The sequence below is a fragment of the Scylla paramamosain genome, chromosome 1 (genome assembly GCF_035594125.1).
Source record: "Scylla paramamosain isolate STU-SP2022 chromosome 1, ASM3559412v1, whole genome shotgun sequence".
NCBI lineage: Eukaryota > Metazoa > Arthropoda > Malacostraca > Decapoda > Portunidae > Scylla > Scylla paramamosain.
Window position 1 is genome coordinate 19,059,221 of NC_087151.1, and position 26,646 is coordinate 19,085,866.

Below are 26,646 nucleotides of genomic sequence, written 5' to 3' on the forward strand. Positions count from 1 at the left end.
TCTCATGCTATACATGATAGAGAGGTGGCCCACAAAAAGTACTTAAGCCTTCCATCATCAGAATCTCATGCACTTTATATTTCTGCCCAGAACCATGCCAAGTCTGTTCTCCAACTAGCTAAAAACTCCTTCATTATCAAAGTGTCAAAACCTTTCAAGATCTAACTCCCCTCGAGACTTCTGGCATCTAGCCAAAAAAAAATCTTCAATAACTTTGCTTCTTTTTCTTTCCCTCCTTTATTTCAACCGGATGGCACCACTGCTATCACATCTATTTCTAAAGCTGAACTCTTCACTCAAACCTTTACTAAAAACTCTACCTTGGACGATTCTAGGCTTGTTCCTCCCTCTCCTCCACCCTCTGACTACTTTATGCCACGTATTAAAATTCTTTGCAATGATGTTTTCCATGCCCTTGCTGGCCTAAACCCACGGAAGGCTTATGGACCTGATGGGGTCCCTCCTATTGTTCTCCGAAACTGTGCCTCCGTGCTTGCACCTTGCCTAGTCAAACTCTTTCAGCTCTGTCTGTCAACATCTACCTTTCCTTCTTGCTGGAAGTTTGCCTACATTCAGCCTGTTCCTAAAAAGGGTGACCGTTCTAATCCCTCAAACTACTGTCCTATTGCTTTAATTTCCTGCCTATCTAAAGTTTTTTTAATCTATCCTCAACAGGAAGATTCTTAAACATCTATCACTTCACAACCTTCTATCTGATCGCCAGTATGGGCTCCATCAAGGCCGCTCTACTGGTGATCTTCTGGCTTTCCTTACTGAGTCTTGGTTATCCTCTTTTAGAGATTTTCGTGAAACTTTTGCTGTTGCCTTGGACATATCAAAAGCTTTTGATAGAGTCTGGCACAAAGCTTTGATTTCCAAACAACCCTCCTATGGCTTCTATCCTTCTCTCTGTAACCTCATCTCAAATTTCCTTTCTGACCGTTCTATTGCTGCTGTGATAGACGGTCACTGTTCTTCTCCTAAATCTATTAACAGTGGTGTTCCTCAGGGTTCTGTCCTGTCACCCACTCTCTTTTTATTATTCATTAATGATCTAAACCAAACTTCTTGTCCTATCCACTCCTACGCTGATGATACCACCCTGCACTTTTCCACGTCTTTTCATAGACGTCCAACCCTTCAGTAGGTAAACATTTCACGCAGGGAAGCCACAAAATGCTTGACTTCTGATCTTTCTAAAATTTCTGATTGGGGCAGAGCAAAGTTGGTATTCAATGCCTCAAAAACTCAATTCCTCCATCTATCAACTCAACACAACCTTCCAGACAACTATCCCCTCTTCTTCAATGACACTCAACTGTCCCCCTCTTCTACACTGAACACCCTCGGTCTGTCCTTTACTTATAATCTGAACTGGAAACTTCACATCTCGTCTCTAGCTAAAACAGCTTCTATGAAGTCAGGTGTTCTGAGACATCTCCACCAGTTTTTCTCACCCCCCCCCCCCAGCTGTTAACTCTGTACAAGGGCATTATCCGTCCATGTATGGAATATACTTCACATGTCTGGGGGGTGGGGGTTCCACTCATACTGCTCTTCTAGACAGGGTGGAATCAAAAGCTTTTCGTCTCATCAACTCTCCTCTAACTGTCTTCAGCCTCTCTCTCACCGCAGGAATGTTGCGTCTCTATCTGTCTTCTACCGCTATTTTCATGCCAACTGCTCTTCTGATCTTGCTAACTGCATGCCTCCCCCTCTTACCACGGCCTCGCTGCACAAGACTTTCTTCTTTCTCTCACCCCTATTCTGTCCACCTCCCTAACGCAAGAGTTAACCAGTATTCTCAATCATTCATCCCTTTCTCTGGTAAACTCTGGAACTCCCTGCCTGCTTCTGTATTTCCACCTTCCTATGACTTGAATTCCTTCAAGAGGGAGGTTTCAAGACACTTATTCATCAATTTTTGACTACCGCTTTGGACCCTTTTATGGGACTGGCATTTCAGTGAGCATTTTTTTTTTTTATTGGATTTTTGTTTCCTTTGGCCAGTGTCAATCCTACATAAAAAAAAAAAAAAAAACTGATTGGTGGTCTGCAAGCCCCTACTTTTATATTGTCAAGCAGTACTCTAAAATATTTTTAGTTTTCCTAGAATGTGTTCCAGAATCTTTCTAGAATATTCTTGAACCTACTTTAGAATATTCTGAATTATTATAGAAAATTCTTGTAGATGCTAGAAAATTATTGATACTTCTACAAATTCTTACTGTATTGTAGAAAGTTCTCGAATATTCTGGAAATGTTTACATGGAATACAATTTTCTAAAATGTTCTAGAAACTTCTAAAAGTGTCTAGTAGAACATTCTGGATAATTTGAGATTTCTGAAATGTAAGCAAAATCTTCTAAATATGAGAAATTTCTTGTTCGATCTGGTCAGTTCAAGAATGATCTTATTAAAATAAAAAAAAATATTTAGAACACTTTATATCCTTTCTTTAATTGTTTTAAATTATTTTCAACGTTTCAAAAGCAATTAGATAAGCAATTGCTTATCTAGTTTGTTTGTCTCGTCTAACAAACTTCTCGCAAAACAAGCGAACAGTTGTCAGGAAGTAACATATATATATATATATATATATATATATATATATATATATATATATATATATATATATATATATATATATATATAGATTGATTGATTGATTGATTGACTGATTGATTGATACATTTATTGTTGCATTAATAATGAAATACAACAAAGGAGGAGGACAGACCTTGCCACCCACCCCCTGGGCAACGACTTAAGGGTAGAGTATCAAAAAAATAAAAGTATATTATACATTACAAGAATATAAGTACATAAATAAATACAGATATTGCACACCTTGTTGCATAAATATCCTACAGTCTGGAAGCAAACATAAGATATTCCTTGAGTGGAGTATTCCTCCACCCTCTGACTACTTCATGCCACGTATTAAAATTCTTCGCAATGATGTTTTCCATGCCCTCACTGGCCTAAACCCTCGGAAGGCTTATGGACCTGATGGGGTCCCTCCTATTGTTCTCCGAAACTGTGCCTCCGTGCTTGCACCTTGCCTAGTCAAACTCTTTCAGCTCTGTCTGTCAACATCTACCTTTCCTTCTTGCTGGAAGTTTGCCTACATTCAACCTGTTCCTAAAGAGGGTGACCGCTCTAATCCCTCAAACTACCGTCCTATTACTTTAATTTCCTGCTTATCTAAAGTTTTTTAATCTATCCTCAACAGGAAGATTCTTAAACATCTATCACTTCACAACCTTCTATCTGATCGCCAGTATGGGTTCCGTCAAGGCCGCTCTACTGGTGATCTTCTGGCTTTCCTTACTGAGTCTTGGTCATCCTCTTTTAGAGATTTTGGTGAAACTTTTGCTGTTGCCGTGGACATATCAAAAGCCTTTGATAGTCTGGCACAAAGCTTTGATTTCCAAACTACCCTCCTACGGTTTCTATCCTTCTCTCTGTAACTTCATCTCAAGTTTCCTTTCTGACCGTTCTATTGCTGCTGTGGTAGACGGTCACTGTTCTTCTCCTAAATCTATTAACAGTGGTGTTCCTCAGGGTTCTGTCCTGTCACCCAGTCTCTTCTTATTATTCATTAATGATCTTCTAAACCAAACTTCTTGTCCTATCCACTCTTACGCTGATGATACCACCCTGCACTTTTCCACGTCTTTTCATAGACGTCCAACCCTTCAGGAGGTAAACATATCACGCAGGGAAGCCACAGAACGCCTGACTTCTGATCTTTCTAAAATTTCTGATTGGGGCAGAGCAAACATGGTATTGTTCAATGCCTCAAAAACTCAATTCCTCCATCTATCAACTCGACACAATCTTCCAGACAACTATCCCCTCTTCTTCAATGACACTCAACTGTCCCCCTCTTCTACACTGAACATCCTCGGTCTGTCCTTTACTTATAATCTGAACTGGAAACTTCACATCTCATCTCTAGCTAAAACAGCTTCTATGAAGTTAGGTGTTCTGAGACGTCTCCGCCAGTTTTCTTCACCCCCTCAGCTGCTAACTCTGTACAAGGGCCTTATCCGTCCATGTATGGAGTATACTTCACATGTCTGGGGGGTTCCACTCATACTGCTCTTCTAGACAGGGTGGAATCAAAAGCTTTTCGTCTCATCAACTCCTCTCCTCTAACTGACTGTCTTCAGCCTCTCTCTCACCGCCGCAATGTTGCATATCTAGCTGTCTTCTACCACTATTTTCATGCTAACTGCTCTTCTGATCTTGCTAACTGCATGCCTCCCCTCCTTCCGCGGCCTCGCTGCACAAGACTTTCTTCTTTCTCTCACCCCTATTCTGTCCACCTCTCTAACGCAAGAGTTAACCAGTATTCTCAGTCATTCATCCCTTTCTCTGGTAAACTCTGGAACTCCCTGCCTGCTTCTGTATTTCCACCTTTCTATTACTTGAATTCCTTCAAGAGGGAGGTTTCAAGACACTTATCCACCAATTTTTGACCACTGCTTTGACCCTTTTATGGGACTGGCATTTCAGTGGGCATTTTTTTTTTATTAGATTTTTGTTGCCCTTGGCCAGTACCCTTCCTACATAAAAAAAAAAAAAATTATCCCTGAGAGTGGCTGAGTCTAAGAAATAGTCAATGAGGGTATACAAGTCATATTGACCTTGCAGCCTAAATTTAGCAATGAGAGGACATTCCGTGACATAATGACGCAGAATGTGTCCCCTTGGTGCAGCACACAGCACCCAGCACAAGCCAGGAAAAGCACTGACTTCCCAAAAGTATTTATGGTCTAATCTGAGCCTCATTGCCACCCTATCATGTGATGCAGTGTGTCTCCCATAGGTGTAAGCACAACTCTGGGAGACACATACATAGTGAAGACTACTGCCACTGCCCCTATGGCAACAAACCTCCAACTGATCACTAATGTTACTATGTACAAAGTCCTTAATGTTACTCTTAACATAACCCAGAGTGTACTCAGCGCCAGGGTCCACTGTGTCATCCTGAAGGGCACACTGAGCAAGGCGGTCTGCCTCTTCATTAAGAGGGATTTCCACATGAGAGGGTATCCAGGTGAAGTGAACTGTGGCACCAACACGTTCTAGGGTGTGAATGAGATCAAGACATTTATTAACTATATCACAGTCCATGGGGGAGGTAGACTGGACAGCATACATTTTAGCCTGACTGTCAACAAAGAATTCATCCTTACGGAGAGGCGCCACAATATAGAGCGCCTCCAGAACAGCATACAGTTCTGCCCTAGTGGAGGACATGTGTGCAGGGAGCCGCCTGGAAACCTCAGTGTCAGTGTAGTGATTGGCAGAAATGTAGTCGTGGATGAACAGCCCACATCTGGACCTGCTGCCATTAACTGAACCATCACAATAAACATGAACAGCCTGAACGTGGGGGTACTTGGACAATTTAGTCATGAACATGTCTTGCAGCACATGAGGGAGCCAGTCCCTCTTGGGCTGATGCAGTGAATGAATATCAACACTGACACGGTGAGGGTTCCAAACGGGTTGGAGCAGTGACATAACAACGTTAATACAGGCCTCGGCTATACCTACACTTGTAAGAACTCCCACGATCTTCCTGAGATATGGAATTGTAGGAGTCCGAGGATCACAATACAGGGATGTCAGTGATCCCTTCAGAGAATCTGACCCCATGCATAGCATCTGACCAACAGTACGACAAGTAATTTCCTTTATCCTATACATAATACTCTGCAGATGCAGTTCAGCTCTGAGGACCTCAATCCGAGCAGTCCTTGGGCATCAGAAAATTATTCTCATGGCTTCATTCTGAACAAGCTCCAGGTGATGGAGCTTGGTGGCACTAAACTGTATTAAAATAGGGGCTGCGTAGTCAATGAGGGACCGTACGACAGATATATAGAACATCCTTAGGACTGAAAGACGCTGCCTGCTGTTCCCCCCATGGAAAGACCACCAGTGAATTGTTCTACTGGTTTGCAGCCTTGCTTAAACAACTCAGACCTGCAACCACTCTACAAGGAGGGAAGGAACCAGCCGTACATCACGGGGAGCTCTGAATCCTCCTTTTACACCACCCTGGTAAGTGAAGGCTTCATGGGCGTTGTTATGGAGTGCTATGGTGAGGAGGGCACTAACGTGGTCACCATACATTGTGTCGACCCACATTAATGTTAACCTTATTGAAGTGCCACCTGGCCTTCATGACCTCAAGAGGAGGATGGTGGGGCAGAAGCCAAGGCCTCAACTATTGAGTGTGGTGACAGGGAAGGTGCCCAGTGAAGTGCATCTCCTAGGCCTTGGACGTCGGCGTGTGGAGCGGTACACGCCAGAGCTGGACCTGTGTCACCACTGCAGTCGCTGGGGCCACAAGGAGTAGCGTTGCCAGTCTGCTCCTCAGTGTAGGTACTGTGCTGGTTTCCATGTCAGTGCAGTGCCTGGACAAGATCAAGGAGGGCACCAAAATCCCTCCTCGCTGCTGCAACTGTGGGGGTGATCACAATGCCCACTCCACCCTCTGCACTGTCAGGCTTCGACCCCACAGGGAGCCTGCCACTGATGAGGTGACTCGGCCCAGACTCATGTTCCGCCAGGCTCCACCTCCTCAGACCAACGCTTAGACGAATAGGCCTTCATTCTTGTCTACTGCCCCTCACCTGCCCCAGCCTTCCTGCTCCACCACTGGCACTTCCGCCACACCTGCCGTGTTCCTCTGCATCTGCCACAACAGTGTCCCAGCTTGGGGGCACTCAGGAACTGCCTGCCACTAACTCCACTCATCACCTCATGGCAGTGGTGAACGCGCTAGCTGCTAAAGTGGACAATCTTTCTGAAACGGTCTCTGCCCTCAGCAATCAGTTTGCCACTTTTAAGAAGAAGCAGCGACAAACAGTGCCTGTTGGGACGCCCCCTGTGGTCCCCACCCCGTGATGCTAACCAGGACCAGGGAGACAGTGACGTGTGCCTGCAGTGTGTGACCCACCCCAGGCAGAAGACAATACTGCAGGGGAGCGTGCGGGTGCTGCTGCACCCTCTCCGAGGAAGGCTGCCCCCACCAAGCCAGTCACGGGAGCCAATCGACAACCCCGGGGCCCCTCAGGGATGGCTCCTGCTTCCCCTGTCTCAGAGGACAAGTCACCTGAGGCAGACCGTGATGGGGATGCCGCCGGTGAATGAACGTTGGTCACCCGCAAGAAGAGGCACTGCTCTGACCCCCGTTCTAGTCTCGACTGTCAGCCTCGAGCCAGACCAGGGATATGTGATGTCAGCCCTGCAGACTCTGGTGGAGCAGATGTCTCGCCTGACACGGGTGCAACACCATCACAATGAACGGTAAGACTTTCCGCACCTTAACATGGAATGTCAATGGTCTACATGCTCACTTCACTGACTTACACTCTCACGTCCTTCTCCATAAGCCTGACATTATTGCCTTACAGGAGGTAAGGCCACGGGTGCCTGAGCTGCAGGGTTATGCCTCCCACACCTTCAGTTGTGGTGACAGCAGTAGTCGGGGAATGGCTACTTACATTAGACATGGGATTCCGGTTACTTTCAGGGAAAGGGGAACCACCGAGGGTATTGAATTTATTACTGTTTGCTTGCACACCTTGGGTGAAGTTATTTACTTTGTAAACATGTGCATTCATGCTGGTGCCTTAAATGTTGCAAGTTTTCCTGATTTCTGTCCTTGAGGAGCAGACTGTTATTATTATTATATATATATATATATATATATATATATATATATATATATATATATATATATATATATATATATATATATATATATATATATATATATATATATATATATATATATATATATATATATATATATATATATATATATATATATATATATATATGACTTCATTTATTGCAACGTTTCAGCTTCACAGAAACGTTGCTATAAATGAAAAAAGGAAGTCTGGTGTATCCCTGCTATGTAAAGACGACAATGGTTGAATGTCTAGTTGGTCGTAATATGTGTCTGTAGTGATCAAGGAACGTATACCAAGAGTGTCTATTACCATTCTTGGTAGTGACCGGTGGCGGCAAGTGTGATGGTGCCGTTGAGTTGGTGGGCCAGCTCAAGGCCGGCCTGAGGGTGAGCCGTGAGGCCTGACAGCTGTTAGTGTTGCCTGTGACACGATGCAGGCTAGTCGGGCGGGAGGATGGTGGCGCAATTCAGGCACTGGCTGTGGCCACACGTAGTATTCATATTGGCGGTGCATGTTTCGGAGTGTGCTTTTAATATATTCAGATATCCTCTCAGTAGCATAGAAAGGAAATATGGAAGCCTCCCAGAAAGTGAGCGCCTCAAGCTTAAGGAAGATACGAGGGATATGTTTTACTTCGGCTACGACAACTACATGAAGTATGCCTATCCAGAGGACGAGCTCAACCCTATTCTTTGCCGCGGCCGAGGACCAGATCGTGATGACCCGTGAGTCTTGGCTGGGAAACATCCTCCTTATGCTACCCATGGGGTCTCTATGTCGGAGGTGGGTGAGGGAGAAGGGTAGAGATGAACATTGTCCAGTCCGGTCAAGGATAAATAAAAAATGGTATGACACCCTATTCTTCAAAACGTCATGTACCAGTCTGCCTAGACTTTTACAACTTCCACTGTTTCGAATGATAATGATAAGGTAAAAATGCAGAACAGGGCCTTAATCTCTTTCATCTATATCTCCCTCCCTATCTCCAACAAGCTTGGGGATTGGTGGGAAAGCGGAGGTATTTGGGTGCAGGAGGTAAAAAATAGACGAGTTATGGCGATCCGAATATTCTATATATATATATATATATATATATATATATATATATATATATATATATATATATATATATATATATATATATATTTAAGAACTAAGCCTGTCACTTTCGGAAAACTGCTAAATTTGACATTCATGACAAAGTTCGAGGGTGGCAAGGACAAGTCGGGAAATTTCTAACTTAACCTATCTTTAGTTTACTTGATTGAACTGGGGGGCGAAGTCCCTATGGAAACCTCCATAAGGACATTTAATCTAACTGGGGGGTGGGGGGGCTTTGCCTCTCTGGACTCCCCATTAAGAACACTAACCTAACCTAGCATTACCTAACCAAACATTACCTAATTTAACCCAACCTAACCAGAAAGGGAAAAGGTGGAGGAGTGCAATGAAGGGTGTATGGGTGATGGCATGACATGATAGGGCAGCATGGAATAATACTCTCGTAGTGTCCTGTCCTTTATATATCTTGGAAATAAAATGTGCCTCATAATAAAATGTTTATTGTTCAATAGTTCGCTGAGCTTTTATGGACAAAAGATTACTTTTTATATATTTCACCCACATATGAACTACTTACTTCCTGAGGCACATAGAAAGTGTTCCAGGATTCAGTCTGTGAAAGGAATTGTGCTGAGCACATAATTTATGGACTTAAGTTCTGGTAGACACCTCTGATTTCAATGCTGATTTGTGAGCTAACTATAGCAAGTGTGTACTACAGTAAGTATACTATTCTAGTACCTATATATATAATCTTACAGATTGCTTACAAGGCCGTGTTCTGCATATTTACAGATAGGAGTACAGTAAAATCCCTCTTATCCGGCATTCAAGTATCCGGCACATTTTTCCCCGAGCCTTAAAATCAATAAAAAATCAATGTGTACTCATAAAATCGATTAAAATTCCCGCACGAGGCATACTTTGTCCCTTCGCCACCAGAGCGCATTGCTTTGCACCATCTGCAGCCCACTGCACTGTGTTTACTCAGTGACTCAGTCCCGTGTGTGCACTGTTTATCGCCTGGCGCCTTCATCATGCCTAAAGTTGTAGAAAAGAGGAAGCGTGTTGTGCTTACACTTAAGCAGCTGAACAGATCAGCTGCTGATTAAGATCAGCTGATCTTTGTTATGGTGAGATGCGTGAGTGTAGGGTGGTGATTGTGGACATAATTTCACTTCTATTCAAGTATCCGGCAATGTTCAAGTATCCGGCATGTCAGCGGTCCCGTTGATGCCGGATAAGAGGGATTTTACTGTAATGATAATGTTAATAATAATAATAATAATAATGATAATAATAATATTATTATTATTATTATTATTATTATTATTATTATTATTATTATTATTATTATTATTATTATATTTATCATCATCATCGTCATTATTATTATTATTATTATTATTATTATTATTATTATTATTATTATTATTATTATTATTATTATTGTATTCTATTTCTATTTAATCTGCTGAATTTTTCCTTATGGCTTAAATCTATTGATACATACCTAGCAAACCTAGTTCTTTGTGCATCCAGAAATGTAATTTTATATCACAACATTTTAGGCATAAGACTTACTCTATTTATTGTTGTAAAGGTTAATATGAATGATTGGTAAATATTAAGAAGAGTTGCATGGCCCTATTTTCTGTTTTTTGGGGCTCCTACCCACTGCAGTGTTGGGAACCTGTGGGAAAGTGGGGTTTTCTGGTGGGGAAAGCTAGAATAGAGCCAAATAGCACCTCTTAGCAGCTAAAATAAATAGGGAGTTATAGTACTGCTGCTGTGGTTCTATTTCATGTTAATCAGTTTACTTAGGTTGGGATGCTAGCAGCAGGAGCAAGATCAAGAACATGGCAGCCATTGTAACAACAAGAACAACAGCAGGAGTAGGCAGCTTCCTATATATTTTTTGTGGTCAGAGACTGTATTTGGCTCTATTCTAGCTTTCCTTTTCCTGAAAATCCTGCTTTCCCACCAGGTCCCCAACATTGTAGGGGGTAAGAGCCGAAAAAAAATAGGAAATAGGGCCACATGACACTATTATTATTTACTAAATTAGATACTCCAGGAGGTTAATGGGATGGAGGTTTAGTTTGGTTAGGTTAATAATCCCAAGGGCATCAAGGGGGCTAGAGGTCTGTGTTTCTTGCAGGAAGACAGGCCAAGAGAGGAAAAAAGCCAGTATACAATGCTATTCTTTAAAAGTAACAGTAAAGGAACCAAGAGCGATAAGCAATTTAGTTTCTAAGGTGGGTCACTATTTACTTTGATGGTACTTCAGTTCAGTCAATTTTTTATTAATTTCTTTTATTGCTTTAGTTTTTTGTATGATGAAACAGAAAAAAATAAAAAAATTTTTTGAGTGAGAAGGACAAGCTGTGGCTGCTGCTGTCACCACCACCACTGCTGCCATACACAGTGATATGAGTTTACTGAGAAGGGATAGCTCCAGCCTCTGCCACCACCATCCACAGTAATATGAACAGTGAACATTCATTAGCTGTATGTACAAATGAAGATTCAGCATGGTTTGTTGATTGATGCTGTACTATACCAGTTTTTACCCATTATTCTTTTAATGTTTTATGAACTACCTTATGTGTTTGTTAGGTACTACCTTAAGTTATAAGTATATAAAAAAAAAATGTAGGCAGTCTGAAAATATTTTTTGGTGGTGCCTTCTTAGTCAGGTTGGAAACATTAATTTTCTGTTATTGCTTTCATTAAAATTCTAACACGAATTGTGTCTAACATGGGGCAATATTGGAACTACAACTCTGTGTTGGGGATAACTTGACTGAATATATATATATATATATATATATATATATATATATATATATATATATATATATATATATATATATATATATATATATATATATATATATATATATATATATATATATATATATATATATATATATATATATATATATATATATATATATATATATATATATATATATATATATATACATACATATACATAGCTACACTTGAGGTCTCTTGATAGAGATGGCTAGGTGTGTTGATACTCCTTTCTTGTCACAGGGAGGAAGAAATATGGAAATAAGAAGAGAGTTTCAGAGTTTGCTGGTGAAAGATATGAAAGAGTGAGAATACTTTTGAACCCTTGTATCATTAAGATGGGCAGAATATAGATGAGAGTAAACAGAAAATCTTGTGTAATGAGGCTTTAGGTAATTTTTAGGTAAAATGTTCATAAAAGTTACATTGTACATATTTTGTACTATTTGGAATAGAGATTTTCCACGCTAGAAAATCAGGATGCTTCATATATACAGGATTCCAACAGTTTTACTGTGTCCTTTAATTCCCATGTGTTAGTGAAAGGCATTTCAGAACTATATAGTACATAACTAAACCAAGGGGAGGACTTTCTCTGTTACCTCTTCAGGATAAGAGGGAATGGATACTGACACAAGTTGTCAAGGCTGTGACTAGTTACTGCAGAGAGTGCACATGTTAATCCTGCAGAGTTAAAAGTTAAGTATTGTTTAGGTGTCTTTAGCTTTATTAAAGTGTCTGTCCTGTGATGTCTGTGACCATGGACAGTCATTCCTCTCTTTTCTTCTCTGTACTGACCAGATGTGCCACACACTATCCTTTGTTTATGTTTTCTGTCAAGGTCTTCTTGAACTCCTTTGTGTATCTCTGGCTTTTCTGGAAAAAAGATCAGAAGCATCCGTCACATGGGTGGCTGCACTAGCACTTGGAACAGCTGTCACTCCATGTTACCTTACAGCCCACAAGGCTCTACTGACTGAGAGAATGATGAAGTAGTGAGTAAGTTTTTACAAGGCATATGTTCTATCAACCTAATATTCTTCTATCTGCCTTCCTTTTTTACCCAGAGTCTTTCTTTATTTCAGGAATGACAATTGTTTCAAGTGCTACTGCAGCCTTCACCTGTGTAACAGCTGTCTCTGATCTCCCTGTCTTCCAGTCGCAATTACTGAGCCCCTCATGAACAAATACCATCACAACATTCTTTTCATTGTTGTTACGCTTGGCAGGACCCATTATATTATAAGGAGAATTAAATGTGAACAATGAAATGAAAAGGTCTCAGTGAGGTGGAAATGGGCAGGAGAGCAAGCGAGAAACATCTTCCCTCACTGTACCTGACAGTTACTGTCAGTGATTCAAAAGCTGAGGATAGCATCATTAGGGTATGTGAGTTGATGTGTATGACAATTTACCTTTTTAATACCTCCCATACCTGTAAATCAAGTATTGAAGCTTTGGGCTATGTGTGATGTTTATAGTTCTTTTTTTTTTTGCAACCACTGCACTGTCTGGTCACTGCTAATGCAGGGGTTCAGTTCCACTATTAGCCCATGTTAGACATAGTCCACATTGGTTTTAATGAAAGCAATAGCAGAAAATAATTGTGGTTCTAACTTATCTGAGACAAGCTCCTCAAAAACTGAAATATGGGGTGTAGTCAAAAAGTATCCAATCTTGAATTCGTTAATACAAAGTAATAATGTGCGAACAAAATCTGCATTGGTATTAGGTGGCCACATTACTGAGCATGCTCAAAAATTTTCATGTTTGTAGGTGGCGCCAGTTGCCTGCAGTGACACGTTGAGTATAGACGTGAAGAGTGTGCTGTGTGATTTTCTTTTTTAGTCAAGATGTCTGAGCACAATGAGCAAAGATACTGCATCAAATTCTGCCAAAAATTTGGTGATATGCAAGCCCAGACTATCGAGAAGATTCAGAAGGCCTTTGGAGATGATGCTATGGGGAAAACATAAATAGAGGAGTGGTACAGCAGGTTCAAAGATGGCCGCACCTCAGTGGACAGTAAGCCATATTGTGGTAGATCATCAACTAGCAGAAACGATGAAATGATTGCAAAGGTTTGAGGAAAAAGTCTATGAAGGCAGAAAGGAAATCTTCCAAGACATGCTGGAGTGTACTAGCCAAGATCAAAACTTCATGAACACTATCATCACTAGCAATGAGACATGGATGTACAGCTATGATTCTGAAACAAAATTGCAATCATCCAAATGGAAGCATCCATCCTCGCCAAGATCAAAGAAACCAAGACAGGTACGCAGCAGTGTTAACTGACTTTTTTGGGTACAGAGGTATTGTGCACCATGAATATGCACCACAAACAATTAACAAAGAATATTACCTGGAGGTTCTTCACCACCTTTGTGAAGCTGTGCAACAAAAACAACCTGACCTGTGGGCAGCAAAAAACTGGCAACTCCACCATGACAATGCACCTGCTCATTTCGCCCACATCATTCAAGCATTCCTTGTCAAGGAACACCACTTGTACATCAGGCTTCCTGCTCCCTAGACCTGACCCTGTGTGACTTTTGGCTATTCCCAAAGCTCAAAAATACACTCAAAGGGAGAAGATTTTAGTCAACAGGGGACATTAAGCAAAATTTGATGGCACATAACTACAGCATCCCAAGAAGTGATTTCCAGAAATGTTTTCAGCAGTGGCAGGAATGCTGGCAGAAGTGTGTAGACTCCAAAGGTGAATACTTTGAAGGAGACTAAATAAGAATTGTGTTTTAATATTACTTGTTTTTTGGCCAAAGGTTGGATACTTTCTGATTACACCGTGTATTTTCAGGCTACCTATAGTATTAAACTTTTTTATGGATATAACTGAAGGTAATAAATACATAAGAATTCATAAAACATCAAAGGAATTATGAATAAAAACTGATACATTACACAGTCATAAAAAAAAAGCTACGCTGAGCTCTTGTTTACACTCAGCTGATGAATGCTTACTGTTTACTGTAGATGGTGGTGGCATCAACAGTGGCTGCAGCCAGTTCTTCTCACAAAACTTGCATCACTATGTATGGTGGCAGCAGTGGTGGTGGCTACAGCCAGTCCTTCTTCCCACTAAACTCACATCAGTGAATGGCAGCAATAGTTACAGTCAGCCCTTTCTCCTCACTAAACTTGTATCACTGTATATGGAGACTGCAGCCTGCCCTTCTCCAAACTTAATTAGCATCACTGAGGGTGGCAATGATGGTGGTATTGCACTAATTCCCCAGACATTAGTGTTACCCTGCTCCACACTATGGACTTCTCCGCAGTTTGTTGTGGCTCATCCCCACAAGTATGACTTGGAAGGAAATTCCATTAGACACAGGGTTGGTATAAAAAAAAAGAAAAGAAAAAAACACACACACCAATTAAAAAAAAAAATAGCCTAAGTGGATTTTTAAAAATATTTTACATATCAAAATTTCGTTCTATATCATATTGATAAATAAGGTCTGTATATGTACACGTACATAAAAAATGTAAAAGTTATCAAGCCTGACCCATTCATTTCCTGTACAGTACAAGTTAATACATACTCTGTCCAACTGGACCAACCTGTATCAACATAACTTAAACAAGTGTCTGTTCTGCCTTAATAGAAAGCTTCAAGATCCTTCAAGATCTAACTCCCCTCATGATTTTTGGTGCCTAGCCAAAAAACATCTCAAATAACATTGCTTCTTCATCTTTCCTTCCTTTATTTCAACTTGATGGCACCACTGACATCTCGTGTATTTCTAAAACTGTACCCTTTGCTTAAACTTTTACTAAAAACTCTACCTTGGATGATTCAGGGCTTGTTCCCCACTGTTCCACCCTCTGACTAATTCATACTACCCATTAAGATCCTTCACAATGATGTTTTCCATGCCCTCACTGGCCTAATCCCTTGGAAGGCTCATGGACCTAATGGGGTCCCTCCTATTGTTCTCTGAAACTGTGCTTCCATGCTTGCACCTTGCCTAGTCAACTCTCTCAACTCTATCAGTATCTACCTTTCCTTCTTGCTGGAAGTTTGCCTAAATTCAGCCCATTCCTTAAAAGGGTAACCATTCTAATCCCTCAAACTATCATTCTGTTGCTTTAATTTCCCGCCTCTCTAAAGTTTTTAATCTATCCACAACAAGAGGATTCTTAAACATATATCACTTCAGAACCTTCTGTCTGATTGCCTGTATGAGTTTTGTTGAGGCCGCTCTATTGGTGATCTTCTGGCTTTCCTTATTGAGTCTTGGTCATCCTCTTTTAGAGATTTTGGTGAAACTTTTGCTGTTGGCTTAGGCATATCAAAAGCTTTTAATAGAGTCTGGCACAAAGCTTTGATTTCCAAACTACCCTCCTATGGCTTCTATCCTTCTCTTTGTAATTTCATCTCAAGTTTTCTTTCTGACCATTCTATTACTGCTGTGGTAGATGTTCACTGTTCTTCTAAATCTATTAACACTGGTGTCCCTCAGGGTTCTCTGTCCTGTCACCCACTCTCTTCCTATTCCTCATCAATGATCTAGAACAAACTTCTTGTCCTATCCACTCCTATGCTGATGCCACCTTGCACTGGGTGCATGTCTTTTCATAGATGTCCAACCCTTCAGGAAGTAAACAGTTTTCACAGGGAAGCCACAGAACAGCTGACTTCTGATCTCTATAATTTCTGATTGGGGTAGAGCATACTTAGTATTATTCAGTGTCTCAAAAACTCAATTCCTCCTTCATTCAGCTGGACACAACCTTCCAGATAACTATCCCCTCTTCTTCAGTGACACTGAACTGTTCCCCCTATTCTACAGTGAACATCCTTGGTCTGTCCTTTACTTATAATCTAAATTGAAAACTTCACTTCTCATCTCTAGTTAAAAACAGCTTCTATGAAGTTAGGCATTCTGAGTTGTCTCTGCCAGTTTTTTTCATCCCCCCTGCTGCTAACTCTGTACAGGGGCCTTATCTGTCCACGTGTGGAGTATGCTTCACATGTATGGCAGGGTTCCACTCATACCTCTGTTTTAGACTGGGTGGAATCAAAAGCTTTTTGTCTTATCAGTTCCTCTCCTCTAACTGATTGTCTTCAGCCTCTCTCTCATCACTGCAGTGTTGCATCTCTTATTATCTTCTTATCTCTCCATGTATGGAGTATGCTTCACATGTATGGCGGGGTTCCACTCATACCTCCGTTTTAGACTGGGTGCAATCAAAAGCTTTTTGTCTTATCAGTTCCTCTCCTCTAACTGACTGTCTTCAGCCTCTCTCTTATCACTGCAATGTTGCATCTCTTATTATCTTCTGCTGCTGTTTTCATGCTAACAGCTCTTCTGAACATGCTAACTGCATGCCTCCCCTCCTCCTGCAGCTTTGCTGCACAAGACTTTCTTCTTTCTCTCACCCCTATTCTGTCCACTTCTCATGCCCAACCAGTATTGTCAATCATTCATCTGTTTCTCTGATAAACTTTGGAACTTCCTTCCTGCTTTTGTACTTCCTCTTTCCTATGGCTTGAACTCTTTCAAGTGGGAGGTTTCAGTACACTTATCCTTTAATTTTTGATGACCTCTTTTGACTCTGGGGACCAGCACCTCAGTTCGCTTTTTTTTTGCCCTTGATTAGTGCCTCTCCTACATGAAAAAAAAAAAAATACTTCAAATTTTTTTTTTTATGTCACTGATGAAGCATGGCACTGATGAGGTATCTTCATTTTCTATCTGCCATTTCATTTCTGCCCATATTTTCTATTTGGTTGAAGTCTTGTGAGTTTCCTGGCCATTTAATGATGTTCATGTTATGGTTCTCAAGCTATTTTGTCACCTTTTCTGGCTCTGTGGCATAGTGCATTGTCATGCTGGAAGAACTTACACTGGTGCAAGTCAAAAAAAAATAAGGTGCTTCTCCAGAACTTTAATATAGTAGTTAGAATTCATAGTGTTAGTGAACAGAACATACAGCCCAGCCTTGCCCATTATTCCACATAAGGTACCCCATACCATGATGGAAGAAGGATGTTTCACTATGGTATGCAGGTAGTGGGGTGCCTAAGAGGCTGATGTTTGACGAATGACAAAGCTTTTGATTTCACTTGGCACCACACTGGAAAGATGATTCATCACTGAACATCATCCCCATGCCAGTCCTCCGCAGTTCAATGTTTGTGTTGGATGGTAAAATCCAGCTGAGCCTGGCACATCATGAGAGTTAAGAGAGGTGCTCTAGTGGCAGAGTGTAGCAGAAGCTCTAGGTGCTTCTGGCAGTGTTTCTGAATAGTGCAAATAGCAACATCCCTTAGGAGATAAGGATGAGCCTACTTTAATTGATGGGCAGTAATGTGTGGGTTTTTTAACACCTGACATTTTATAATCTTATCTTGAAGTTTTATTAGTGTGTCCAGATCCTGATTTTTGAGGGGAGACTGTGCCCACCTGAGCACATTTGGAATAGTGAAAAGAGGGAAGTCATGCTGTACCCTGTCCTCTCACTTATTTTTTTTACAGTTAAGTTTGCTCCCTTTAACCTGATGTTATGGGCCTTCTCAGTATCATTCATCTTGCCCAGATCCATCATTAAGCATGAATTTAAAAAAAAATCTAGACTTAAATAGTGGTTAATTCACAACTAGGTCAGAAGTAAAGGTAGATGCTCTGAAAGTGTCTTCCCACTTTGACAATGTGGAGGCCATTAATCTGTTAATTATGCAAAACACATAACAGCACTACAGCACAGTAGGCTATGGTGAGGAAAAAGACTTGCAGAGTACTGGAGATGGGCTTATATCTGTTTTTTTATGTGGGGGTATTGTACATTTGCAAGTTTTTCCATATTGTGACATTTCTCCTTGAATCATTCTTGTTCTTCTCTTTGTTTATATTTTTTATTTCTCTATCCAGCTTTACATAGCTCTCCTGATTTTCTGTACAGAATATTTTGTCCGTTAGATCCAAAATTTCATGTCATCCATTTTTGTTGTGACTTCCTTTTTTTTTTTTTTTTTTTTTTTTTTTTTTTTTTTTTTTTTTTTTTTTTTTGTACATCTCTTTTGTTGCTCCAACCATGAAATATTGTAAGCCTCAATTAGAGTCAATACTTTGAACTCATCTTTTTGTTTAAACTTTATCCTTATCTTGTCTTTCTGTGTTCGTTTTCTTTGTTCTTGAATGTTTCCCCTTGTTCTTTTCAGCTTCACTTTCATGTTTGCTATTACTGGAACATATTTCCTTATCTTTCCACAGCCTGCCCCAGGGTACCTAGGTTATGCTTTAATTTATTGCATTTCTAAACTTTAGATTCATTGTTTATTTCACCTCTCAGGTCATCTCAAGTCCACCAATATATTTTATTTCTTTTTTCTTGTTAGATCTAAAAGTCCTACTTTTTTCATGTCTAATGTTTCACACTTTTACATTTAGGTTATCCATTACTATTTTTAGTTAATTTTACTTTCTTTTTTATGAAACACATTGGAAATTGAGTTTTATATATTTGATCCGTTTGTGGAGCCTATTTACAGTATTGCTTTTCCCTCAGTTTCTCTTCTGGCAAGCCCTGCTTTCTAGTAGGAAGGCCATGTTTTAACATTCTCCAATAATTGTCAAAAATAGGTAAAATAAATTGTAGGTTTCATCATGCAGATCAAACAAAGAAGCAAAGGATTAAAGTGGTAAGTAGAAAAGTAGAGTAATAACTGAAAATTAGAAGTTCATTCTATTAAAAATTCTGCAAATTTAGTATCTTTGAAAACTGGTAACTATTGGATGTTAGGTGATGAAGCCCCCTGCACATGCTTAGTTAATGAAAGCTGAATACCTGATATAGTGAATGTTTGTTTTGTTTGTTATGAGGTTATTATTATCAGGTTTATAAAAAAAAAATAAGATAAATTAACTATTACTATGGTTAAAAATATTTAACTAAAAGCCAGAATTAATGAACAAAGAATTTTAAATAATTTCAAAAGAAAATGTACAATTAGCCTCATTTCTGCAAGGTCCACTTAGTGTTACCAATGCTCGTTGAGATAATAACTCCAAACCACTAGTATTGAGCTTCCCTCAACCCATTCACTGGTGGGAAGGAGATCTCTGCTGCCTCCCTCAACTCCCCCTCCTTACCTCTCCCTACCACTAATGAATGGGTTTAGTGAAGCTCACTACTAGTGTTTTGGAGTTACTATCTCAACCAGCATTGGCAACACTAAGTGGACCTTGCAGGAGTGTGGCCAACCATACATAAAATTTTTGAAAAGGAAACAAAGTTAGAAGCACAACAAATAAGCATAAAGTTCATACTTAAGTCAACATGCCTGAGGAAGAAGAAAAGTTAATAAGGCTTTGCATTTTTGAGTTTCATCAACTCCCTCCCACTTTGTAAGACAAATTTGACAAGGTATCTTTCACAAAAAGTACCTTTGCCAGGTTGACAGTAAAGACTGCTGATTTTTTACATTTAAAGAGACAATACAGGTACAGTAGCTACTAAAATTATCTTAAAAAAAGAAAAAAAGAGATCTACATTCTGACACAGTGGAAGATATTATTTGACACATTTCGTGAACACGATGGCAACAGTTGGTAGCCCTGCACATTAGGGTTGGTTGCCATATATTATGACTGGAATAACAAACTCAAACTTGCGAGACTAACTCACCAGCTGCGCGAGCCACTGTTCACCTATTGCCGCCTGTCGCTTCCTTCCTTTTTCCCTTTCCTCTTCCTTCTTTTGTCTTGTCTGAAACCTCCCCCTTATCTGTCAGAGATAAGGGACAAGGGAGTGAAATTCTCTCTCTCTCTCTCTCTCTCTCTCTCTCTCTCTCTCTCTCTCTCTCTCTCTCTCTCTCTCTCTCTCTCTCTCTCTCTCTCTCTCTCTCTCTCTCTCTCTCTCTCTCTCTCTCTCTCTCTCTCTCTCTCTCTCTCTCTCTCCCCCCCCCCCATCCCTCCTCTCTCTCTCTCTCTCTCTCTCTCTCTCTCTCTCTCTCTCTCTCTCTCTCTCTCTCTCTCTCTCTCTCTCTCTCTCTCTCTCTCTCTCTCTCTCTCTCTCTCTCTCTCTCTCTCTCTCTCTCTCTCTCTCTCTCTCTCTCTCTCTCTCTCTTGCTCTCATTATATTCATTATATGTCATTTTCACTTCATCTTTTCTCATTCTTTCTCACTTGTATATGTAATTCCATTTTCATTCCCAATTATTCTCATTCTATTTTAGCAGTCCTTAGGATTGTTCTTACTTTCGCAGAGAGAGAGAGAGAGAGAGAGAGAGAGAGAGAGAGAGAGAGAGAGAGAGAGAGAGAGAGAGAGAGAGCTCCGAATTGGGCAAGATTTATTGTATATATACATATGACACTGACAGTAGGTAAGTGTGACTTAATACTTGTCAAAGCAATATGAAACTTGTGGTGATAATGTGAAACTCGGGATCATAAGAATTTAGGACTAGGAACGAAATTCAAGAGTGTACTGTATATATTTGTTGTGTTATCTCAAATTTAGAAGTACAAATGTGTTCATTGTGATGTTTTTTTTTTCGGAAATTGTGGAATTTTTTATATTAATTTCTGGTTCCCTGGAACCAATTAATTTTTCTGTCACTGTAATGTACATTTGCCATAATGAACACTACATTGGAATGAATCATGTTCATTGTCTCATAACCTACTATGTGTGTGTGTGTGTGTGTGTATATATATATATATATATATATATATATATATATATATATATATATATATATATATATATATATATATATATATATATATATATATATATATATATATATATATATATATATATATATATATATAATTTTTTTTATGTAGGAGGGACACCAGTCAAGGGCAACAAAAATCTAAAAAAAAGAAGCCCACTGAGATGCCAGTCCCTGAATAGGGTTCGAAGCGTTGGTGAAAAGTTGAAGGATAAATGTCTTGAAACCTCCCTCTTGAAGGAGTTCAAGTCATAGGAAGGTAGAAATGCAGAAGCAGGCAGGGAGTTTCAGAATTTACCAGAGAAAGGAATGAATTGATGATTGAGAATACTGGTTAACTCTCACATTAGAGAGATGAACAGAATAGGGGTGAGAGAAAGAAGAAAGTCTTGTGCAGCGAGGCTGTGGGAGAAGGGAAGGCATGCAGTTCACAAAATCAGAAGAGCAATTAACATGAAAATATTGGTAGAACATAGAAAGAGATGCAACATTGCAGTGATGAGAAAGAAGCTGAAGACAGTCAGTTAGAGGAGAGGAGTTGATGAGATGAAAAGCTTTTTGATTCTACCCTTTCTAAAAGAACGGTATGAGTGGACCCCCACCCCCCCTATGTGAGGCATACTCCATACATAGATGGATAAGGCCCTTGTACTGAGTTAGCTGCTGGGTGGGGTGAGAAAAACTGGCGTAGATGCCTCAGAATCCCTAACTTCATAGAAGCTGTTTTAGCTAGAGATGAGATGTGATTATATGAAAAGGACAGATTGAGGATGTTCAATGCAGAAGAGGGGACCAGTTCATTGTCATTGAAGAAGAGGGGACAGTTGTCTGGAAGGTTGTGTCGAGTTGATATATGGAGGAATTGAGTTTTTGAGGCATTGAACAATACTAAGTTTGCTCTGCCCCAATCAGAAATTTTAGAGAGATCAGAAGTCAGGCATTCTATGGCTTCCCTGCATGAACTGTTTACTTCCTGAAGGATTGGACGTCTATGAAAAGATGTTGAAAAGTGCAGGATGGTATCATCAGTGTAGGAGTGGATAGGGCAATAAGTTTGGTTTTAGAAGATCAATGGTGAATAATAAGAAGAGAGTGGGGTACAGGACAGAACCCTGAGGAACACCACTGTTAATAGATTTAAGAGAAGAACAGTGACTGTCTACCACAGAAGCAATAGAGTGGTCAGAAAGGAAACTTGAGATAAAGTTACAGGGAGAAGGATAGAACCTGTACGAGGATAGTTTTGAAATCAAAGCTTTGTGCCAGACTATGAAAAGCTTTTGATATGTCTATGGCAACAGCAAAAGTTTCACCAAAATCTCTAAAAGATGACCAAGACTCGGTAAAAGAGCCAGAAGATCACCCATACTAGCAATCAGATTGTAAAGTGATAGATCTTTTAGTATCATCCTGTTGAGGATAGATTCAAAAACTTTAGATAGGCAGGAAATTAAAGCAATAGGACAGTAGTTTGTGGGATGAGAACAATCACCCTTTTTAGGAACAGGCTGAATGTAGGCAAACCTCCAGCTTGTTCTCATGCTGTACATGATAGAGAGGTGGCCCACAAAAGATACTTAAGCATTCCATCACCAGAATTTCATGCATTTTATATTTCTGCCCGGAACCATGCCAAGTCTGTTCTCCAACTAGCCAAAAACTCCTTCATTAACAGAAAGTGTCAAAACCTTTCAAGATATAACTCCCCTCATGACTTCTGGCATCTAGCCAAAAATATCTCCAATAACTTTGCTTCTTCTTTCCCTCCTTTATTTCAACCAGATGGCATCACTGCTATCACATCTATTTCTAAAGCTGAACTCTTCACTCAAACCTTTGATAAAAACTCTACCTTGGACGATTCTGGGCTTGTTCCTCCCTCTCCTCCACCCTCTGACTACTTCATGCTACCTATTAAAATTCTTCGCAATGGTGTTTTCCATGCCCTTGCTGGCCTAAACTCTCGGAAGGCTTATGGACTTGATGGGGTCCCTCCTAATGTTCTGCGAAACTGTGCCTCCGTGCTTGCACCTTGCCTAGTCAAACTCTTTCAGCTCTGTCTGTCAACATCTACCTTTCCTTCTTGCTGGAAGTTTGCCTATATTCAGCCTGTTCCTAAAAAGGGTGACTGTTCTAATCCCTCAAACTACCATCCTATTGCTTTAATTTCCTGCCTATCTAAAGTTTTTGAATCTATCCTCAACAGGAAGATTCTTAAACATCTATCACTTCACAACCTTCTATTTGATCACCAGTATGGGTTCCGTCAAGGCCGCTCTACTGGTGATCTTCTGGCTTTCCTTACTGAGTCCTGGTCATCCTTTTTTAGAGATTTTGGTGAAACTTTTGCTGTTGCCTTGGACATATCAAAAGCTTTTGATAGAGTCTGGTACAAAGCTTTGATTTCCAAACTACCCTCCTTCGGCTTCTATCCTTCTCTCTGTAACTTCATCTCAAGTTTCTTTTCTGACCGTTCTATTACTGCTGTGGTAGACGGTCACTGTTCTTCTCCTAAATCTATTAACAGTGGTGTTCCTCAGGGTTCTGTCCTGTCTCCCACTCTCTTCTTATTATTCATTAATGATCTAAATCAAACTTCTTTTCCTATCCACTCCTACGCTGATGATGCCACCCTGCACTTTTGCACGTCTTTTCATAGAGTGGAGTGGAGGCAGTATACAACTAGCCAAAAACTCCTTCATTAACAGAAAATGTCAAAACCTTTTAAGATCTAACTCCCCTCGTGATTTCTGGCATCTAGCCAAAAATATCTCCAATAACTTTGCTTCTTCTTCTTTCCCTCCTCTACTTCAACCAGATGGCACCACTGCTATCACATCTATTTCTAAAGCTGAACTCTTTGCTCAAACCTTTGCTAAAAACTCTACCTTGGACGATTCTGGGCTTGTTCCTCCCTCTCCTCCACCCTCTGACTACTTCATGCCACGTATTAAAATTCTTCGTAATGATGTTTTCTATGCCCTCGCTGGCCTAAACCCTCGGAAGGCTTATGGACCTGATGGGGTCCCTCCTATTGTTCTCCGAAACTGTGCCTCCGTGCTTGCACCTTGCCTAGTCAAACTCTTTCAGCTCTGTCTGTCAACATCTACCTTTCCTTCTTGCTGGAAGTTTGCCTACATTCAACCTGTTCCTAAAAAGGGTGACTGCTCTAATCCCTCAAACTACTGTCCTATTGCTTTAATTTCCTGCTTATCTAAAGTTTTTGAATCTATCCTCAACAGGAAGATTCTTAAACATCTATCACTTCACAACCTTCTATCTGATCGCCAGTATGGGTTTCGTCAAGGCCGCTCTACTGGTGATCTTCTGGCTTTCCTTACTGAGTCTTGGTCATCCTCTTTTAGAGACTTTGGTGAAACTTTTGCTGTTGCCTTGGACATATCAAAAGCCTTTGATAGAGTCTGGCACAAACCTTTGATTTCAAAACTACCCTCCTACGGTTTCTATCCTTCTCTCTGTAACTTCATCTCAAGTTTCCTTTCTGACCGTTCTATTGCTGCTGTGGTAGACGGTCACTGTTCTTCTCCTAAATCTATTAACAGTGGTGTTCCTCAGGGTTCTGTCCTGTCACCCACTCTCTTCTTATTATTCATTAATGATCTTCTAAACCAAACTTCTTGTCCTATCCACTCCTATGCTGATGATACCACCCTGCACTTTTGCACGTCTTTTCATAGACGTCCAACCCTTCAGGAGGTAAACATATCACGCAGGGAAGCCACAGAACGCCTGACTTCTGATCTTTCTAAAATTTCTGATTGGGGCAGAGCAAACTTGGTATTGTTCAATGCCTCAAAAACTCAATTCCTCCATCTATCAACTCGACACAATCTTCCAGACAACTATCCCCTCTTCTTCAATGACACTCAACTGTCCCCCTCTTCTACACTGAACATCCTCGGTCTGTCCTTTACTTATAATCTGAACTGGAAACTTCACATCTCATCTCTAGCTAAAACAGCTTCTATGAAGTTAGGTGTTCTGAGACGTCTCCGCCAGTTTTCTTCACCCCCCCAGCTGCTAACTCTGTACAAGGGCCTTATCCGTCCATGTATGGAGTATGCTTCACATGTCTGGGGGGGTTCCACTCATACTGCTCTTCTAGACAGGGTGGAATCAAAAGCTTTTCGTCTCATCAACTCCTCTCCTCTAACTGTCTTCAGCCCCTCTCTCACCGCCGCAATGTTGCATATCTAGCTGTCTTCTACCGCTATTTTCATGCCAACTGCTCTTCTGATCTTGCTAACTGCATGCCTCCCCTCCTTCCGCGGCCTCACTGCACAAGACTTTCTTCTTTCTCTCACTCCTATTCTGTCCACCTCTCTAATGCAAGAGTTAACCAGTATTCTCAATCATTCATCCCTTTCTCTGGTAAACTCTGGAACTCCTTGCCTGCTTCTGTATTTCCACCTTCCTATGACTTGAATTCCTTCAAGAGGGAGGTTTCAAGACACTTATCCACCAATTTTTGACCACTGCTTTGACCCTTTTAAGGGACTGGCATTTCAGTAGGCATTTTTTTTATTAGATTTTTGTTGCCCTTGGCCAGTATCCCTCCTACATAAAAAAAAAAAAAAACCCTTCAGGAGGTAAACATTTTACACAAGGAAGCCACAGAATGCTTGACTTCTGATCTTTCTAAAATTTCTGATTGGGACAGAGCAAACCTGGTATTGTTTAATGCCTCAAAAACTCAATTCCTCCATCTATCAACTCGACACAACCTTCCAGACAACTATCCCCTCTTCTTCAATGACACTCAACTGTCCCCCTCTTCTACACTGAACATCCTCGGTCTGTCCTTTACTTATAATCTGAACTGGAAACTTCACATCTCATCTCTAGCTAAAACAGCTTCTATGAAGTTAGGTGTTCTGAGACATCTCCACCCGTTTTTCTCAGCCCCCCAGCTGCTAACTCTGTACAAGGGCCTTATCTGTCCATGTATGGAGTATGCTTCACATGTCTGGGGGGAGTTCCACTCATACTGCTCTTCTAGACAGGGTGGAATCAAAAGCTTTTCGTCTCATCGACTCTTCTCTAACTGACTGTCTTCAGCCTCTCTCTCACCGCCGCAATGTTGCGTCTCTAGCTGTCTTCTACCGCTATTTTCGTGCTAACTGCTCTTCTGATCTTGCTAACTGCATGCCTCCCCTCCTCCTGTGACCTCGCTGCACAAGACTTTCTTGTTTCTCTCACCCCTATTCTGTCCACCTCTCTAACGCAAGAGTTAACCAGTATTCTCAATCATTCATGCCTTTCTCTGGTAAACTCTGGAACTCCCTGCCTGCTTTGGTATTTCCACCT

General features: G+C 40.6%; 1 protein-coding gene across 9 annotated transcripts in view; it reads left to right on the top strand.

Moving 5' to 3' along the window:
• Nucleotides 1–8,018: 8,018 nt before the first annotated feature.
• The window catches only part of LOC135101890 (ER degradation-enhancing alpha-mannosidase-like protein 1), a 168,653-nt gene continuing 150,025 nt past the window's right edge, over nucleotides 8,019–26,646 (top strand). For 6 of the 9 annotated variants that reach the window (XR_010269433.1, XR_010269435.1, XR_010269432.1 and 3 more), the window contains exon 1: nucleotides 8,027–8,452. Coding sequence is in view for 2 of the 9 variants with exons in the window: in XM_064006206.1 (XP_063862276.1) it covers nucleotides 8,181–8,452 (272 nt within the window). In the remaining 7 variants the exon portion in view is untranslated. Of the gene's footprint in view, nucleotides 8,511–26,646 lie in introns of all 9 variants that reach the window. The other 3 variants (XR_010269438.1, XM_064006239.1, XR_010269439.1) reach the window with 3 other exon arrangements.